We start from the raw sequence: 20,094 nt of genomic DNA on the forward strand, positions 1-20,094 counted from the left end.
TGCATGTTTGCAGGCATGATTTTAGATGTTTTTGGGAGATCATGTAGAAGTAGATGTGTGAGCATTGCAGGTCACATTTCCCAGTGAGGTTGGATTCCTGGTTGGACTCTGATGGATTTTCTGATCTTCCAGATAGCTCCTTGTGGTGGGAATGTCTGGGGGACCTCTCCTCTCTGCCCCACTGCTTGTGATTATGGCTTTTGGAAGAATGTAATTCTATCAGTCCAGTTTGGTGAGAATTTGGCAAAAATCCCAGATGTTGTCAGGGGAGGGGTTAGATGGACAAAGCAATCACATCCCCAAGAAGCGTGACAGCAAAGTTCCCATCGGTCTAGGAAATGTGGTTAAAAATAGACCCCACATTCATTCCCACAAATACTTTCAGGCTCAGAATTCTGGCAGAAGTTCTGCTGAGGCTGTCCAGGCTGGAGCTTAGTTTGTTGCCTTGTGCCCCTGCCCATCTGAACCCTATGGCATTTTCTAATATTTGCTTGTCTCTTGTGAAGTTTCCCTCAGCATTTTTCAAAGGAAGGGTGAACATGTGTGCTGCCCTCTGCTATGAGATCCTGAAGTGTTGCACTTCCAAGGTGTCCTCCACAAGGAACGAAGCCTCTGCTCTTCTGTACCTCCTGATGAGAAATAATTTTGAGTTCACCAAAAGGAGAACATTTCTGAGAACACATCTTCAGGTCAGTGGCTGGAGAAAAGCTAGAGACAGGATACCTCAGATTTAATGAACAGTTACAGCAACAGAGCTCTGTGACCTCCTACCTGCAGAGGATCCTGCCATTGCCATATGGACAAAAATCTTCCTGCTTTCCAGGCTTTACCTAATTCAGTGACTGGTCCAAGCACCTTTAGGTAAAATAATTGCCATCAAGTACTCCAAGCTGTTGAGTTTTAGTGTATCAGACACATCTCTGTGCCAGAGACTGGCTGGGATGGGGTGGAAAGGACAGCTGCCCTTAATGCAGGAGAAGGGATTTCCCAGGAGCTGCTTTTTTGGCATTGGTAGTTTTTGAAGCAAATATAGATACCATGGGGGACAGATGAATACCCTCTGGGTTGTAAGGAATCACAGAAGAAGGTAGCTAATGTCCAAACAGGGATTCATATTATAATAGTTGAATTGTTAGTTCTGCAAAGCAGTTTGGCCCTCTGGGGAGTGTGTGTCCTTGGGGGATGTGAGAGCTAAGCCACAGCACCAACCACTGCTTACGTGGTGGAAAAGATGTGATGCTTTCCTGTGAGCATTTTATTAACTGTGACCTTAATAAAACCCTTTTATTAGGGCTTGTTTAAATAAAGCCTCTACCTTGTCCCGCAGATAATAATTGCAGTGAGCCAGTTAATTGCAGATGTGGCCCTCAGTGGTGGGACCAGATTTCAGGACTCCTTGCTCATCATTAACAACTTTGCAAACAGCGACAGGCCCATGAAGGTGAGTTGGAGATGTCATATCCCATCAGGTTCTATCAGCCATTGATGCAAGCCTGGGGACAGACTCCAGGAAACTCTGTTTAAGGGTTGGGCTAATGACTGGAACTGTGATTTATAGGCTTGTAGTAGGCTGCATTTGCTCAGTAAACAAGTGTTGTGCCAGCAGCAATAGGACCAGCTGCTCAGGCAGGTCATGCTCCAAACTTGAGGCCTCACACCAAGGAGAGGGAGCTCAGCAGCTCAGATTGTGCTTTGCCATATTCTGCTTCCCAGATTGTCCAAAGAGCTTTCCAGGAACTCCCAGCTTTGAGAGAAATGACAAGGGAGGGTCTGGTATTTCTGTTGCCTGAAGGTAATAATTAGCAGGATTTTGTTTTATTCAACTAAGTGTCAGTAATGTTAAGAAAGAGCTCTTATGTGGAGATTAATGGTTGTATTTCTTTGGAAAATAATTGCCTATCTTTGTGCTAGAATTAGTGGCTTGTACCCCATCCATTGAGCAATTGCAACGTGTTCCATTTCACACAGAGCAGCTGCCAAGGCAGGATAGGGGAAATGGGAAGTGTTGCTGCAGTTCCACAGTTATCCTATACCTAAAGGCTTAATGGGAATTTGCATTAGATGTTGAACTGTGATCTAACCAATTTATAGAGAGGATATACCTGGCAAAAACCTCAGTTCTTTTCTGTGCACAGATGTTGGTAAGGGTTTTACTGAGCCATACTTTAGTTGTAATTTACATCATGAGATGATCATTATATCAAGTTTTTGTGTTTGTGTAAGTGCAAGAGCACAGGAGAGATTTCAACACACTGGAGAGAATGCCATGCACAGCCACAGCAGCAGCTGGACTACAGGAATCTGAGGATAGGGAGCATAAATCAGGCTCATCATGGAAGGGAGAGAGCTGAGGGGGAACCTACCTGCTTCTTTCCACAGCAGACAGTATATAGAGACAGAGTTAGACTCTTTTCAGAGATGTGGAGTGCAGGGCAAGAGGCAGTGTATGCAAGTTGCAGCAAGGGCAGTTCCAGTTTTGCTTAAGAAAAAATTATTTCCCAAGAGCACTGTGCAGCCCTGGGGCAGGGCCTAGAAAGGAGGTGGATTTTCTGTTTTAGGAGATTATAAAACTTGGCTGGACAAGCCTTGGTCTAGCTCAATGTTGGCCTAGTTCTGAGCAGGGGATCAGATCAGAGCACATGCTTTTCTACTACATTCTTGTGGTGGGAAGCTCTACAAATGCCTTCAGTGCTTTAGGAATTGAAGACAGACCACATCAGAGCCTAACAAGCCAGATGTTGAATGACATGAAAAAATACTGCAGCTGTGGTTCGTGGTCTCATCCAGAGATATTTGCATGCATGGAGCACTTGTGTGTTGCTCTCAGGGCAGCTCCTCAGGATGCCAGACTGGCAGCCTCAGCGTAGCACAGGAACAGCCAGCCTGGCACCCTGGGCACAACCTGGAGAGATTGGCCCTGTGCATGTCGTGACTGAAGTGCCTCTGAATGCAGCTGAAACACTGGACTCTGTGTGCAGTGTGAGTTCCGTAAAAGAGTTAATTAGCCTTGTCTACCGTGTTCTCAGTGTTTTCAGGTAAGTGAAGTTGGCTGAAAGGGTCATTCCTTGGCAAAGCCTGTATTTTCTGTATTAGCTTCTAATTCAATTTGTTTTGTGTCAGGCAACAGCTTTTCCTTCCGAAGTCAAAGATTTGACCAAGAGAATCCGCACAGTGCTCATGGCCACAGCTCAAATGAAGGAACACGAGAAGGACCCAGAAATGTTGGTGGATCTCCAGTACAGTTTGGCCAAGTCTTACGCAAGCACCCCCGAGCTCCGGAAGACGTGGCTGGACAGCATGGCCAAGATACACGTGAAGAATGGAGACTTCTCAGAGGTAATTTGTGCAATTGAAAACCGGTGCACAGCAGGACAGATGTACGGATGGCATTTTGATAATTTCCCTTTGTGCTTTGCAGGCAGCCATGTGTTATGTTCACGTAGCAGCCCTCGTTGCAGAGTTCCTGCACAGGAAGAGTAAGTGTCTGCTGCTTGGGAGACATGAGGAGGATGATGGTGGGGTTTGGGGGTGTCAGAATCTTTTTAGAGACAAGGCTTTCTCAGTTTGGTGAATTGTTATTTTATAAACAAGCTGAAAAGAAAAAAATAAATTATTGCAGTATATAAAGCTAGAAGATGTTGAGTAGTTTTTAAGAAATGACAATTGTTCATGCCTGTTCACTTAGCCATGCTAGCATGGTGCTGAGTGAAATAAGAACCGACACATCATGTCTTGGTTTAAATGTTCACTTGTATTTTACATTAGGAAATGTGCTCGCTGGGGAAGGCCATGTTAAAAACTGACTCAATATGATCATCAGAATTATTGCTATAGGCAGTACAGGAAACTGTAGAATAAAGCAGTCAAAATTCAGCCAAGAAATGAGACTGTAGCCTAACCATACTCATATGTAAAGAACAATCAGAAAAAAGGAGAGTTTTGTGGCTTAGTGCAAAACAGGAAGGAAGGACAGAGCTGTGTGTTCTCAAGTTACACCACATTGCACGTTTTATTTTAAATACCTGTTCTGCAGTTGATATATTGACCCTATTTCTCATTTCCATTTAAGGGAGTAATTGTTGAAGTGGACCCTTAACGTTTCAGAAAGTTAAGGCTGCATGACAGCTGATTACATACACTGCCTTGGCTGGAAAGTTCTTCAGTGCCCTGCTCAGGGGGATTGGAGTCCCTCCAGATTCTGTACTTTGTCTTGGCAAAGTGGGAAAAATCAGGACTTGTTCTTGTTTCACATGGCTGCAGAGAGGGGGGTACTGAAAGTTGCAATGTTTTATTTGTACACAAAGGCTGCTTACCACAAGTAGTGGTAAAGGAGAACTCCTAAAAGGGAAGAGGAACAAGTCCAAAAGAATATTAAATTAATTCTGAACATTGAGTTATTTCTGTTCCTGGCACTCTTTGCATATACAGAGGCTGGAATGATTCAGTGAAGGCTGAACTACCCAAAGTTTTGGGGTACCTAACTGTGCTTCCTTGCTGGGAGTGTACAGCTCTGTGTGCTTACCCCCCAGCTCTGCAGCAATAGCTGGGTAGGGATAGAGTTACTTTTCTTCCTTGGTAGCTGGTGCTCTGTTTTGGGTTCAGTATGAGAGTAATGTTGACAGCACATGGCTGCTTTGGTTGTTTCTCAGTAGCATTTACTCTAAGCCAAGAACTTCTTCAGTGTCTTGTGCTGTGCCAGTGAGGAGCTGCACAAAAACCTGGGAAAGGAGAGTAGCTGGGGCAGCTGACCTGAACTGGCCAAAGGGATATTTCTCATCTCAGGATGTTGTGCCCAATGCATTTGCTGGGAGAGTTACCTGGAAAGGGGGCCAGTCTGGGGATGGTTTTGGCATTGGTCAGTAGGTGATGAGCAACTGTGTTGTGCATCACTTGATTTTCTTGAGGTTTATATATCTCTCTCTGTTATTATTATTTCCCTAGTTTACTTTGTTTCAATTATTAAACTGTTCTTATCTCAACCCATGTGTTTTACTTCTTTTCCCTGATTTTCCTCCTCATCCCACCAGGGCTGAGTGAGGCAGTGAGTGTTGTTGAGTGGTATTGATTTGCCAGCTCAGGTTAAAGCACATCAGCATGACACATTTGAGATAATTCCACTAATCCATTTGCTTTTGTCTGCTGCAGAACTGTTTCCCAGTGGATGTGCTGCCTTCAGGAAGATCACTCCCAACATTGATGAAGAAGGTGCAATGAAAGAAGACGGTGGCATGATGGATGTACATTACAGTGAGGTGAGCTCCTGTACTATGGATACAGGATATTTGATAGCTGGTTAGGGTTTAGTTTTAGACTTCATTTATAGGAGCTCTAACAAATTGCAGTTGTGCACTGCTGTCTGTAAACAAGACTGTTCCCCTCCAATTTCCCAAGAGAAATCTGCTCTGGAGAATTTTATGTGTATGATTCAGACAGGTAAAACTGATGTAAGTTCTTGGTTCTGTGAAGGGCTTTTCTAGCACTGAGGCTGAAAAAGCAGCACCAGAGCCTTTGCCTGATGTGTTATGCAAGTGCTGATGTTGCCAGCACAGGGCAGCACAGCCGGGTGTGGTGTTTCCAAGAAGGGGCAAGACAAAGTCAAGCTCTGCAAAGGAGAGGTCATCTTAGGGTGCCCCTGGAGTTAGGGCTGTTCTGCAGGACACCACGATAGCAGAACAATCCAGAAACCCTAGCAAGGCCTTGGGGAAGTGGGTAGATCCACCCATGACTCATGAAGCCTCACAAGAACTTCTGCACCATCCATGTGCAGCTGCCTTGCTTTGGCCATGTGGCTGAGCAAGGTGGCCCTGCAGCCCAGCTGCCCATTCATCAAGGCTTGAGGATCCTTGGCATCACAGCCAATACTTGTTCCTTGGATGTGTTTCTTAGTCACACACCTCTGATCTCCAGTGCTGTCCTGTCCATACTCTCCCAGAGTTTTTGCATTTTTCTGGGGGAGTAACTAAAGAACCAGGACATACTTGCTGGCTATTATGCTAATGGATTATGAAGAATTAATGAACTTTTAAAAAATAACTTGTCCTTCTTCTTCCCCTTCCCCCTCCCCCAAATTTAGAATGCCTTTAGAAAGGCCAGGAATACAGTGTGTTTAAACTTATGTAACTGCAATTACTTATTCTGGGATCTGATAGAAGTATCTGAAGTTAAAATGGTTTTATCTTCTAAGCTGGAGTGTTAGTAACACCACCCATCTGGCTGTCACAGGAGGTCCTGGTGGAGCTGCTGGAGCAGTGTATAGATGGCCTGTGGAAGGCAGAGCGTTACGAAACAATTTCTGAGGTTTCCAAACTGATCATTCCTATTTATGAAAAGCGGCGTGAATTTGAGGTGGGTATTAGTTTGCACAGAGCAGGTAATTTTCTAGGCTGCTGAGAAATAAGAAACAGGGAACTTTTTTTATTTTTGATGTTATGAGTTACTAAATTAGTGTCAGTAAAGCACACACTGTGCCTCATTGCTGGTTATTAAAGAAATTAGTGAAAGCAGTGATCTGAAAGGTATTTATCAAAGCTAGTGACATGGGCGACTCATGTTTAGTGAATAATTACCACCTTCCTTCCTGTAAAAAAACCTGTCATTCCATATGCTCATTGAAGCTGGATTCTTTTTGAGACCTGAGGTGTTTAAGGGTTAAAAACAGAATGAGAGGAGCTCAAAGAAAGGACTAGATCTGTGGGTATTTCAATGGCAAGTGGAGGGGAAGGAAGGAGGCTGTTCCCAGCCTTGCTGCTTTCCCCATGTGCTGTGACCTGTGCTTTAGCTTAGTAGTGGTCCTCTTCCCCTCCCTCTGCCATGACAGAACATCCAGCCATATAACTGAACCCGGGGGGAGCCTTACCTCGACTGATTTTTTCATTCTAAAGCTGTTTTTAATCAAAAAAAGACTTTCTGGGTAAAATATTGTCGGCTGCTCTGTGTGTGAAGGCTCAGTCAGGAAACACCCTGAGACAGTGCACTGAGCCTTCTCTCCAGGGGCAGTTCTGCAATCTGTGGTACCTTGCAGACCTGACACTAAGCATCTACTTAAAACCAGATTTTTCAAACAAGACTGCATGAGTTCAACCTCTTTAGAAATAAAGGTTTCAATTCTCCAGAGGATTTTGTTCAGGTGTCTCTGAGGCTTCTGGTGTTAGCTAGAATGTGCTGCTTGGAAAATCCTGCTTTCCTCATAATGTTAAAATCTAATTTCCAGAAACTCACCCAGCTGTACAGAACACTTCACGGAGCATATGCTAAGATATTGGAAGTAATGCACTCAAGGAAGAGGCTTCTTGGAACCTTTTTCAGAGTGGCCTTTTATGGACAAGTGAGTATACACACTGGCTTGCCAGCTGCCCCTCACCAGGCATCCTGGCCCAAAAGCTGCTGCTCTGTCAGACCTGGAGTTGAAAAATTCCTCTGCTACAGCCACCAGTGTCTACATGAGTGTTTTGGTATTGCACGCTGGGGATGAGGGTTTGTATCCAGGAGCACTTGATTTATTATAAAGTTTATGATTCTGCTGGTAGGCTTTTCTTAAAACAACTCAGCAGTTAGGAAATGCCTTAGTGGGCTCAGAAAACACTGAGGGTTTTTTTGTAATTATAGTTATTGTAGGTTACACAGACACAATTTAGTGTGTATAGTATATAACTGGTAACAGTATATAACTATAACCATAGTATATAAAGAGTAACAGACTTTTTTTTTTCTACAGAAAAATGCTGCTCCCTTCTGGGTATTAGCAGAGTAAAAGGTTATGAGAGAAGCTGGAGGCAAAATATCTGTCAATGTGATTACACACATGTAGAGATAGGTAGTACTAGTGTTAGCTGAGGTAGCTGAAAAACTGAGTAAGATCTGGGGCACAGAGTGTCAGGAAGTGGCATGATCTTATCATAGCTCATTGAAGTCTTCTGAGCTTAAGAGCAGTTGTGGTTTTATTTTTTTTCTCCCCCTATAGCAGTTAATAAAGTGTGATACCCTCATGTCCTTTCTGTCTCTGAACAACCTGCTTCTGCTTGAGGAGTTAACCAAGAGGAGGTGCAAGACCCCTCTTTAGAAAACACCATGTAAATTATATTAGCCTTGCCTTTCCTTATTCCTTCTTTTCGAGGAGGTGATGAATACCCCTGAAACCATCATGGGTTTGTACCTTTGAATGTCACTGTCACAACATACCAGAGCAGTGACTTTTGCTGCAGCAGACATGCATTTTATATTTACCCTCATCTTCTCTGTAACTTTGGATATGTAAAAAGTAAATAAGATTAGCAACAGATAAAAGGAAACAACTGCTGGCTTAGTTTTCTGGAAGCTGGAAATAACTGGATCAGCCCTTAAAATTGAGCTGTGGAGCATCCCAACAACCAGTACTTGTTCCAGTTTTGCACTTTGAAGCTTTTCTGGCTTTATATTCCAGCTACACACAGATAGCTTAACGTTGTGTCACAAGTTCTAACTGGAACACTTCACCAAAGCATGAAGTTCCCATGCTGTTTCCATTATGGGTAAGACTGGTGATGCAAACACAGCCTTTGATGTGTTTTGGTCTCCATTTACAGTAAATACACCAAATCCCACTTCCCTGCATACAAGAGGAATTAAAGCACAGGAAACCGATTTCTTTTTTTATTGCTTAAAGTCTCTTGCAGCTTACACAAATTCTTCAATTTCAGACTGTTCCTGTGGCTCTGCTGTCAGGGCTTCCTCATGTATCTTTCTGCTCCTTCTCTGTACCTTGTTTTTGTGGTTTTTTCACCTGCCTATCTCTTTCTAACCTTCCAAAAGGTCAAATGCTGGCCAAACCATCTTCCACATAGTTTAGATTTCTCACTGGTTGTACTCAAGTAATTATGCGTTGTGTTTATATTGGTTGAAGAATTTTTTTTTAGACCATTTTTGAAGGAAGCGATTAAACAGGCAAAGTTCAGTGAGACTTTGTGAGCCATAGCCTTCCAGAACTGTTTGGCTTTCTGAAATGTTAGTAGAAGCTTGCTTTACAAACAGCAAATGTAACATAAAAGTTTTCTAAATGAAGAAACACAGCTATTCCTCACTGGGTTTTTTGTTGTTTTTGTTTTTTTTTTTTTTGTTGTTGTTAATGCCAGACATTCTTTGAGGAAGAAGATGGGAAGGAATATGTCTATAAGGAGCCCAAACTGACAGGCCTCTCGGAGATCTCCTTCAGACTTCTTAAACTTTATGGAGAAAAATTTGGGTCAGAGACTGTAAAGATTATCCAGGATTCTAATAAGGTAGAGTTATAAACTGCATGCTCTGTGGAACTGAAGGAGGATGACAGAGCATCCCTTCCTTCTGCCAATGGGAGAATGAGCCCTCTCCTCCACCCTCTTACAAACACCTGCTTCCAGTTGCCCCTGGCATTCTTCTGCTCCTGTATGTGGACATGTTGCACAGCTTGACAAGTGCTGGTGCTGCTGTGGCTCCCAGGTGTGAATTAGGAACGGAAATTGCAATCCCCACTGCACTGAGCCTTGCTGAAGGCATTAGAAGCCAGCACAGAGCATCAGGTGACTGGAAGCAGAGTTACTTCTTGTTGCTTTGATGCTACAAGTCTAAAAGAAAACCTCTTGGGGCCTTGCAGCCTTAGCTCCTTTCTTTTCACATGGAATACTTATTTATGCTCCCTGTAAGAGCTGTGCATGCCCTTAGGCTGCAGTGGGATTTGTCTGGGTTACCAAAGACAGTGCTGGTGATCCCAAAGCTGGTTTAGTGCAGGCCTGCAGGTTTGGCTGGCCCAGCACTGCATGAGCACTGGATCATGGTCTGGAAACTTTGTGGTCATATTAAAAGGACTGAGTGGCTCAGGCCTGTGCTGCCTTGATGGGTCAGGGGATGTGACTGCCTGCTGCAGGAACAGCTTGTTTGGCACCATGTGATGTATTTCTTGTGCCACACCTCCTTGTCTTATCTGCTGGTGGATGGTCTAGACATAGTACCTGAAGGCAAAATGAGCATTTGGCATGTCATTGGCCTTCCTGCAGTGAGGCCAGACCAGCAGGCATTTATTTTAAATCAGATCCCAATGAATAGATTAGCCAATTATAACTTATTAACCTTTGCTCCCCCTGTGAGTAACCCTCTTATTTCATAGGTCAACATTAAAGACCTTGATCCCAAGTATGCCCATATTCAAGTGACTTATGTGAAGCCCTACTTTGAAGACAAAGAAATGTCTGAAAGAAAAACTGAATTTGAAAGAAATCATAATATCAATAGATTTGTGTTTGAAACTCCTTACACTTTATCTGGAAAAAAGCATGGCAGTGTGGAAGAGCAATGCAAAAAAAGGACCATTCTAACTAGTAAGTACAAATACCTGAACATGAAACAGTATCAGTAACTATTAGGAGACTTGTTCTAGCTCATGAAAATATTAAAGAAGTATGACAAATTCTCTCAGCTTAATCAGAATTGTGAGACACTATTCTGATTGGGAGGGGGAAATTCTTAGGTGCACATTTCCACAGATTAAAAAACCTTCCTGGTAAATTATAGCCTTGTTTGGGATTTCATTTCCCCAGGGGCAAGAATCTGCCTGTATATGTTCTATGAAGAGTACTCCTGTGTGCTGCTCATATGACTTCTCAGTCTATACATTTCTTTTGCTGTTTCTGCTAGCTTTGAACTCCTTTCCATATGTTAAGAAGAGAATTCCAGTCAATTATGAACATCAAGTTAATTTAAAGCCAATTGATGTCGCTACTGATGAAATAAAGGACAAGACAGCAGAGCTGCAGCAACTCTGCAGCTCTGCTGGTGATGTTGACATGATCCAGCTGCAGCTCAAACTGCAGGGCTGTGTCTCTGTGCAGGTCAGTCTGTTTGATGTCTGTTCACAATTGCATTTACATGCACAGCTCGGGGTGAGGCATGGTCACAGCACATTTACATTCCAGAAATCATTAACTACCCAGGCTTCAGGGCTGCAGCCTCCAGCACAGCCTCCCTGTCGCCTTCAGTGCTACACACGCAACTGGCTCATGGGAATAAACATTTCCTCCAGTGCTGTTTACAGTGTCAAGTCCAAGTGTAATTGCACAGTAATTATCCTTAAGTAACTGCTGAAACATACTTAAAACTTGAAGGTTGTATGTAGGGATCAGGCACAAAGTGCTTTTTGTGAGTCTGCCTTCTCAAGCTGGATGAGTGACCTTAGGACTCAGACCATGCTGCTTTTCCACACAGAAATAAGAGGAAAATATGAGGAAACAATATTAATATCTCTTTTTATCTCAGCAGGAGTTCTAGCATAAATGATTTCTTCTTTCATTCTAGGTTAATGCTGGTCCTTTGGCCTATGCCAGAGCTTTCCTAAGTGACAGCCAGTCCAGCAAATATCCTGCCAAGAAGGTGAATGAGTTAAAAGAAATGTTCAGGTAGGATTTCTAATATAATAAAAACTAGCAGCTGGTTGGAAGAAGGTACATGCTCTGATTATATTTTTGTCTGTCTCCAAACTCAGCAGATGCTGGATACTTACAAATGTCTTATAAAGATCCAAGTCTCATGGGGTTGTGGGTGCTCACACATATGAAAAAAGCCAATGAAATTATATATGTCAAGATTATATACATCAAGATATATGTTCCCAAGTCTAGGGCTGTGCTCTCCATGAGGAGATTTGCTTGAACACTTGCTTCCACAGTTTGTGTGGGTTTTTAAGATTATCACATAAAGTATGTTTGAAAACCAGAGATCTGACAGTCCAGAGGCTCAAGGGATGTTGTGCATTGTTTGCCAGTTTTTCCAAGTGGATTTTTTGCTAGCTAATGATGAACTTAAAATACTTTAAAGCAAATCCTTTCTCAGTTTATGGAAGAGCACTGATCTTGTTTCTGTTGCTAATTTTTGAAACTCTGTGACTTGAACAGGTGTTTTTCCAATTTCTGGACCTCTCAGGTGCAACCAGCTGCCCACAGGCCCCTGGATTTTTTACTCTCTGCTGGTGGCTCCCATTTCACCCATTTCTCCATTCTCACTGTATGAAGAAAGCAGCATTTGGGCTAATCCCATTCTCCTTCCGTGTACCAAGTAACCTGGCAGTCAGGGAGCAATCCCTGAGAACATGCCATGCATGGTTTTACTTTCCAGCCTTGCAGTGCAAACCCAGTCTCCATTTCAGTTGTAAATGTATTTTTATTGAGTTTTATAAAAAAGGAAAATATGTGTGTTAAATGAAGCAAAGGAACAATAACAGACCTCAGAAAGAGCACTACAGCTCCCCATGGTGTGAATTTCCTTCTGGAGGGTGCCTGACCTCTGACAGCCCTGCTGTGTCACACACACCCAGCTCTGGCCAGCTCTGCAGGACTGGCTGTCCCACCTCCTGAGGGTCCAGGCTCACAGGAGCTCCAGCAGAAAGCCCAATGCCTGTGTTGCAGTCCCTCTTCATTCCCTGATTCACTGGGCCAGGGATACCCCTGGAATATGCCTTGCCCCAAACACAGGAGAAGAGGGGGTGGGAAATACTGAGATTTGCCTGTCTGTTCAGTTGCTTGCTTTGATAGAAGACTGGACTGTTGTAATGCCCCAAGTTCATTCCTTTCCTCCCCAGGAAGTTTATCCAAGCCTGTGGAATTGCTCTGGAGCTCAACGAGCGTCTCATTAAGGAGGATCAAGTGGAGTACCACGAGGGGTTAAAGTCAAACTTCCAGGATATGGTGAAAGAGCTTTCTGACATCATCCATGAACAGGCACGTACTGCACATGGGGAGCCCACAGAGGTGGCTCTCTGTGCTGGAAAACTGACTAAGCTGAGAACTGGCTGGGAACTGAAAATGTGCTCGCTCCTTGTGTTCTGTAGCTAAATAAAAATGAGCGAGTAAGCGAATGTGAAAATTAGGCAGTGGAGTTGGTGGGTTCCTAAAACTGCTTTCTGTTGACTGGAGATGTCAGCCTGAAGTTGGTATTCAGAGTGCTGCAGGGTGGAGTCTTCAGGACACACCACTGCCTGCCATGAGCATCAGAAATCCTGTGCCACGTTCTGCATCATAGTTGAAAATTTTAAAGATGTCCCAGGTCAAAGTTCTCTGGCAGAATCTCCATTTCCTCAGTTATAGCCAGCTTATGGGTTTTTTTAAATGTTATTTTTCCTTATATATGTTTTCTTATAATTTTTGCCTAATGCCAACATGCCATTTCTATGCACAAATTCATGCTAGTGTATCTGTATCTGATCTATGATTTTATGTTTTCTTGGATCTTAATAGGAAAATACTTTTTAATAGTAGCATCAGAGAGGTGAGAGATTCAAAGAGCAGTTGTAATTCTATCTAGTATCATGCTGTGAAATTAGATGAGAACTGTCTTTCTGAAGTAATTTCCATGCCTCTGGTCTTCAATGTTGCCTTCATTATGACAAAAGAAAGCTTGTAGAGTTATAGCATCAAGGATATAAAATCAACAGTACAGACTGCACTGTGGTCCATACAACATGAAGTTTAGAAGAATGCTTTCAGGATCTTCCAGTTAGTCAATATACAGTCTATGTGTGACTATGAATTAAGGATGCAACATGTTAACTCATTAAAAATGAGTTAGTTGAGTAGTTGTTCACACTAAGTAAAAAATATACAAATGGCAAAATGATACAACTGCACCAGGCTGCTGTTTGTAAATGAGGTTGATTTACAATGAAATAATGCTTATGGGAATCAGAGTCTTGTTATGGAATAGTACAATATCATTTCAGGGAAGCAGTCTCATGATGGGGATGAATTTTGTTGTAGGAGTGTTAAGGGTGGATCCATCTGAGAGTGACTGGTGCATTTCTGTTGCTTTTGTTAGATTCCCCTTCTATTCTGCTCATGGCCACCATTGTTTTAGTGTGCAAACTATAGATTTTGCACATTTAGCACACTGGTTTTTTCATTGCCACTACCTGCAGAGAGGCTTGTTCATAAGAGCTGCCACCTGTTTACTCTAAGCTGTTTGCCAGTGCCAAGACTTCTTATTTGCATGCAGCTGCTGAAACTTTTGTGGCTTTTGAATTTTGCAATAGTCAAATCAAAAACAAATCACTCAGTCCTGCACTGTCAAAGTACAATAGCTAAGATTAATGGGCAAAGTATGACTGAAATGTCCAAGTGAAGGGCTCCCTGGGAAGGATACACTTTTTACTTTCTTCTTGAAATAGCTCAAAAGGCAGCTTAAAATACCGTGTTTATGAACTCTGTTCTTTATAGTTGCACAACATGATGTACAACAGCTGACTTGAACTTTTCATTGCCATCAAATGACCTAATATCTAACAAATTCATCCTAATGGAATAAGTTTTCTTATTTTGCAGCATTACTCAGTTAAATGTAAAAAGTATAGTGCATTAACTTAGGGTTCTCACTGCAAGTAGCATATGCTTTTCTGAATATTGTCAGTGTCCTAAAGCAGCACAGGCATTGCCCTTTGTTTGAGATGCAAGAGAAGATGGGTAATCATTGGGTCAGCCTGTGGCCTATTTACAGATCTTTTAAGCTACAATGTAAACACAAAAAATTTATAAACTGGAGCTGAACAGGTCCAGGAAATTCCAGAGACTGGCAGAAAGCTGAGTGTCCCGAGGCTGTTTATGATGGCCAGTGATCTCAGTTTCACTACTGCAATTTCTGAGTAACTAATTTGACTGGTGAACCACATGGTGAAAATAAATGCACAGTCAGCTCTGTCATTCCAGCTGGATCCTGTGTTGTCAGGGTGTCTTTCTGGCTGCAAAGCACAAAATGTGGACACAGAGGTAGTGAGTGTCTTTGGGATTTAGCTGCATGTAGTCCCCATGCTCATAAAAAACCTATTAGAATTCTGTTACTGCTGAGACATAATAAAAAATTGTTATACAGGGAACTGTTTCTTTCCCACAGTGCCTAGTTGTAACTAAAAGTGATCTAGTAATACACAGAATGGTGTTTGTATTAATGCTACAGAAATCACTAAACCATTCTTCTTTCTCATTTCTTTGTTACGCTGCCTTTGTGAAACAGCTTTGAAGACAAGGTTGGATATCTCTTTTGCATACCTTTTTAAACAGCTTGATTATAATAATGAAGTAAAATCTGTACTGAATTTGTGGTTGTTTTGCTTTGTTTAGATCTATCATGAAGACACAATGCATTCACCGTGGATGCAGGACTCCCTTCACGTCTTCTGTGCGATCAGTGGAACCTCTGGTGATGGAAGTTACTGCTCACTCAGACCCACTGCTGACATATAAACATATCAGTCATATTTTACAGAGCCTCCTCAGGAATTCTTGGAACTGTACAAAGGATGTTTAAAACCATCCATGATGAGCAAAGATTGAATTGCAGGGTGGTTTGGTTTGTTTTGCTTCATTTTTTTTTCCCCACAAAAAAAGTTGCCATGCTTTCAAACAGGGTGCTTGCTTATTTTGCTGAGCAACATTGAAAGTGCCTGGACATTGCACCACTGTGCTTGTTTTCTACTATTTTTTTTATGCTAAATGAACAGCAGGATGTGGAAAGGCAATTATCTAAATACATGTTGAATTGCTGAACTATGAATTGAAACAATGACGTACTGTGTAAAGTTGTACAATGGAATATAATAAAATGTAAAAGTACTTTGTAAATAGAAGGACTATAGAGTATATAGAAATTAGCATTTTATCATATTTGCTGCTAAAAGCTTTGTTGGACAGGGGACATGAAGGAGAAATTGTATTTACTGGTAAGAGACCTTTCTCTTTTTAAAAGTGACATGGGAGCCCCATACTATTTTGCACTCAATGAGAGTGAACTTGCCCTAGTCTGGAATAATAAAACCTAAGTCAGGAATTACAATTTTCATACATCCTCAGAGCAGATATTTCTAAGTAATCTCCATGAAAGACGAGCTTACTGTAGCTGATTCCAATTTTGGGTAAATTTTCACAGCTGCAGGAGAGGATGGATTGTACTCACTGAGAGCAAACCTGAGAGATGTGTCATTTGATAAGAGTTTTCTCCTGCTTGCCACTCATGGTCTCACACAGATATGAGCTCTGAGAACAGCTTCAATTGAGTTGGAAATTATAAGGTGCTTTAATAACTTTTGGAAAAAATTCTAATAATCAGAGAGATGTAGTTTAAAAACTTGCAGCACATCAAAATAACTTATACAAAATTGAGGGATTTGTTAGCACCACAAGTCATGCATGTTCCCTCCTGTTAAGCAGATTTGTTCTCTGAAAGCTCATTGTTTTTGTCTGATAAATGGTTGAAGAAAATGTATTTTCCAGAATTCTTTTATTCTTCTTCCCCTTCCCAAAGCTTTCATACATTCTCTGCCTCTTTTTTAATAACATGCTTCAGATTCAGGAAGAAGAAAGAACACAGTTCAGTAATTCTTTTATCCAGTGACATTTTTAACATCTGTGTTTTTCAAAATCCTATCAATTGTAAATATGGTTCCAGTAGTTCATATGGGAAGGGTGGGAGTTTTAAGGATGTGTAAAAAAAATGCCATAATAAAAGGACTTCAGCTGGGAATTTAGCTTGGCTGTCGTGTCTATAAAATGTGAAGCTTCTAAGTCTTTGACAAAAATTATCTTCAAATAGTAACTGGACCACATTTCAAAATGTTTATTATGCATGATTCTAAATACCTACAATTATTTGTATTCTAAGAAAATAATGTTGTGATCCATAAATTCACCCATTAGCTGTTTCAAGCAAAATACAGATGTGCCTATAACGAACCTGCCACATTTCTGCTTCTATGTGCTTTTGTGCCAGACAGGCTCTAAATTTAGCACAAACTTTAAGTAACAGGAAGAGAGATTAGTGTGTGTAAATATGGTTAGCACCTTCCTCGTTGTTGTCTTTCAACAAATAATATTTAAAAGCGTATAGTGAGAGTTTTCCAAATTACTAAGAGGTGTGAAGCTCATTATTAGTCAATCTAATACAAGATACCTTTGGAGCTAATTGGCCTCTAAATATCCATAGTAAAAGTATATCTTGACTACAGTCAGCAGATGTATGAGATGCAGACATCCAAAAGCTCTTGCACTGTAGCTCTTTCAGATACTACAGAAAACCTCCTTTTCCTGGATTTGCAGGGAGACCCTTATGCATGTTTTTTGATGTTTTTAATGTTCTGAGATAATATGGTTGGCTGAATTTTCAATTTCTATTCCTTATCTTTACTGGAATTCCAGTGGAATTCTTACTTGTATCTTCAGATGTCTTTAATGGTCCAAGATGAATTTTTGTCTGAACTTCTGAAGCTGTTAATATTGGAGTTGTTCTGCCATTTCACTGTCATATACTGGAAAGCTGTCACAGTAACTGGGCCAAAAAAGAAGTGCTTAATATCAGTCCAATTAGAATATATACAGTCACTGCATTTCAGAAGATACACTTATTTGCAGTTTTAATGAATTACATAAATACTATGCCCTAAGGATTAGCCTTCTGTGCTGCTAAATAATTTTTTTTATTTTCTACAGAAAAATCTATTTTTTAGATAGGTTATAAAAAGACTGGTAACAAACCAACTTGTTTTTCCTTTGTGTATTCACCCATCTAGAAAGGATGAGGAGTGGCCATTATTTTACAGCTGTTTTTGGACAATGATGCCAAGAAGATGATCACATTTTCTCCATCTATCCTTTTCTTACTTAATTGTGCCAGTTTAGGGAAATTCTGCAGATCTTTTCTTATTTATGGCTAAAAGAGCTTAACTCACAGATATATCTGGAGATTGTACTGTATATGTGCCTATTTTAAGTAGCTGATACTCACATTGGGTACATCATATTTGCTACCTGTTTGAGAAAAATAGAAATGTTTGTTCTTCATTAACATTTTTTATTTTCTTATCTTGCCTAAGGAATGGCAGGATTTTTTAGTCTTGAAAAATTAGTGGAACATATTTCAAATGACATCCTGGCACGCACTTTTTCTATACCTCAGTTTGGCTACATTACATATTTTATTTGTGTGCCTCTAATGATTTTTGCTGTAAAACTGCTGTGTAATACAGCAAGTCTTCAGAATGGATGCCTTGGTAATTTTGCACAAAAGGAAAAGAAATGGGATGAAGTGTCTGTGAGGATTAAGAGGAATTGGGTATTCAAAATATCAGGATTGGTTTGGATAATGGGATGTCCCAGAGCCAGATAGGTTACAAATAGGCATACAAAGCAACAAAGGATTTGCCAGAATTTTATGTACAAGAACTTGCTTTTAGAGATTTACCAAGTAAGCAAAGTATAAACATTTTCTGTCTTGGACCTACTGCTTTTTCTCTGCAGAGGGATTAGAAAGTATCAGTTTAAGAAAAATAACCTCAGAGCTCCATTTCCTCTCCCCCAAAATATCTGGAATGAAGAGCTTACTGCAGAAAATTATGTACTTTTACATATTATTTGATGTTCTAGTCTTCTTCTGATATCAGGACTTTTCATGAGATAGGCCAGCAAATGAAAAATCATGGATGAGAGAATACCTGTAGCGTGTAATGTTTGGTTTTGTTCCAGAAGACCTTTGAACATACACAACATGGTATTTTGATATCGAATAAGACTTTACACAAACATAATACCTTTGTCTTAAAGTAGGTAAAATATGTTTGTTTTCCCTTTCTAAAGATACCAAATTCCAGGGATTCTGCATTATGATTTGAGTAACTTAGTCCAAAAAAACTGGAGAAGAATGTAAGTGGAAATTATGGGCTCAAAAACTTAATAGAAATGAAATTACATTTTACCCAATTTACGCACTTGAGGAGAGTAGCACAGGTTGATTTGATGTTCACAGAAATGAGTTCTCTAACTGAAAAGGGAGTTCTTACTGTGTTGAGGAGCACTGTGTACAGCTAATTCTTATACAACCAGACTGTAGTACTTCAAATAATAGGCTTATGCCAAGCAGTGGCAAGCCAATTGTGATACAGATATAATATTTCAGCTGGATGTAATTTACTCTCTTCTCATGTAAATCTAACACCTGCTGCTCCATAACCATAACAGGAGTGCTTTTATCCTGCGTGTTTACCTTTGAGTGTTGTACTAGCCCTGTTTAAACTTCTGTGTGTGAAAGAACAGCACCTCCCATCTGCCTTGGTTCTTAATTGCTGTACTGGACACAGAGGATGAACAGAGCTGCTCAAGAGCTTCCTGAGACCAGCCATCCTATACTGCTCTTTTTACTTCCTTTTTCTTGAATAATGAGTAATTTTGACAAGAACTCAGGGAAAAAAAGTCACATTGCTGTCAAGTTCAGGGTTTATTCCAGGTCAAAATAAAAGTCTAGAAAACCAGGAAAAATAAGTGTTTCAATAACCATGTTTTGCCTAGGGTTTTTTGTTTTTCATTTTTTTCTTCATTTTACAGAACAGGGTGAGTGATCAGAAGCTAATATCAGTGTAAGATTCATGGGACTAAACCCTAGTGCACTGAGCTATCACATGTGTACCCCCTAAAGAAGGTTACCAAAATAAATCTTCAAACACAGAAGTACACCAAATTAAATGGTGAATACTAAACTATTCAGCAAATACAAGATGCTGACTGAAAAATCCTAAAGGAGCATGAGCACCACAACATCCAGCTCAGGGAAATTCCACAAATATGATTCATTGGGAAAACAGAGACAGTCATACACAAAAATTTAACAATAGAAACAAGAGCTGAATCACGTAAGGAAATGTCCCAGCAGATCACCCTAATTTCCTAAAAAATATCCGGTAAGTTTGTGGGTTTTGTTCTGTTCTGAAGTTACAATTTTCAGACTTTTGCTCTTTGGGGATGTATTTATTATTGCTCTTCTTCAACTGGCTCAACCTACAAGGTGGTTAGAATAATGTACATGCCCAGGCAGCTGAACCAGCTCTTACATTATGTAATGTAAGTCAGGTATAATTGTTATTTACCTCACCAGAGGGTAAAGGAAAAGCTGCTTTTTTTACTTCTATCTTTTGGGGCTTCTGTATGGAGCTCTTGCAAGCCTTGGCCAAAGCTGTAAAACCAGGTTTATGCCCTGCCTCCCTTGGTGAGTAAAGGCCAAATAAGGCCCTTGCCAAATAAGTAGGTAATTCAAATAGATCTTCATACTTAGGGAGTAGTGAGTAGAAAA

General features: G+C 40.9%; 1 protein-coding gene across 1 annotated transcript in view; it reads left to right on the forward strand.

Moving 5' to 3' along the window:
• The window catches only part of DOCK11 (dedicator of cytokinesis 11), a 48,971-nt gene extending 32,468 nt beyond the window's left edge, over nt 1-16,503 (forward strand). Inside the window, exons 32-44 of the mRNA XM_031056041.1 lie at nt 507-689; nt 1,328-1,441; nt 3,121-3,336; nt 3,419-3,476; nt 5,146-5,252; nt 6,223-6,345; nt 7,211-7,324; nt 9,108-9,254; nt 10,115-10,325; nt 10,642-10,835; nt 11,299-11,399; nt 12,578-12,716; nt 15,105-16,503. Coding sequence (XP_030911901.1) covers nt 507-689; nt 1,328-1,441; nt 3,121-3,336; nt 3,419-3,476; nt 5,146-5,252; nt 6,223-6,345; nt 7,211-7,324; nt 9,108-9,254; nt 10,115-10,325; nt 10,642-10,835; nt 11,299-11,399; nt 12,578-12,716; nt 15,105-15,227 — 1,830 coding nt within the window. The 3' untranslated portion in view covers nt 15,228-16,503. The remainder of the gene's footprint in view (nt 1-506; nt 690-1,327; nt 1,442-3,120; nt 3,337-3,418; nt 3,477-5,145; nt 5,253-6,222; nt 6,346-7,210; nt 7,325-9,107; nt 9,255-10,114; nt 10,326-10,641; nt 10,836-11,298; nt 11,400-12,577; nt 12,717-15,104) is intronic.
• The last annotated feature ends 3,591 nt before the right edge of the window (nt 16,504-20,094 follow it).

This window comes from Geospiza fortis, unplaced genomic scaffold (genome assembly GCF_000277835.1).
Source record: "Geospiza fortis unplaced genomic scaffold, GeoFor_1.0 scaffold157, whole genome shotgun sequence".
Lineage (NCBI taxonomy): Eukaryota > Metazoa > Chordata > Aves > Passeriformes > Thraupidae > Geospiza > Geospiza fortis.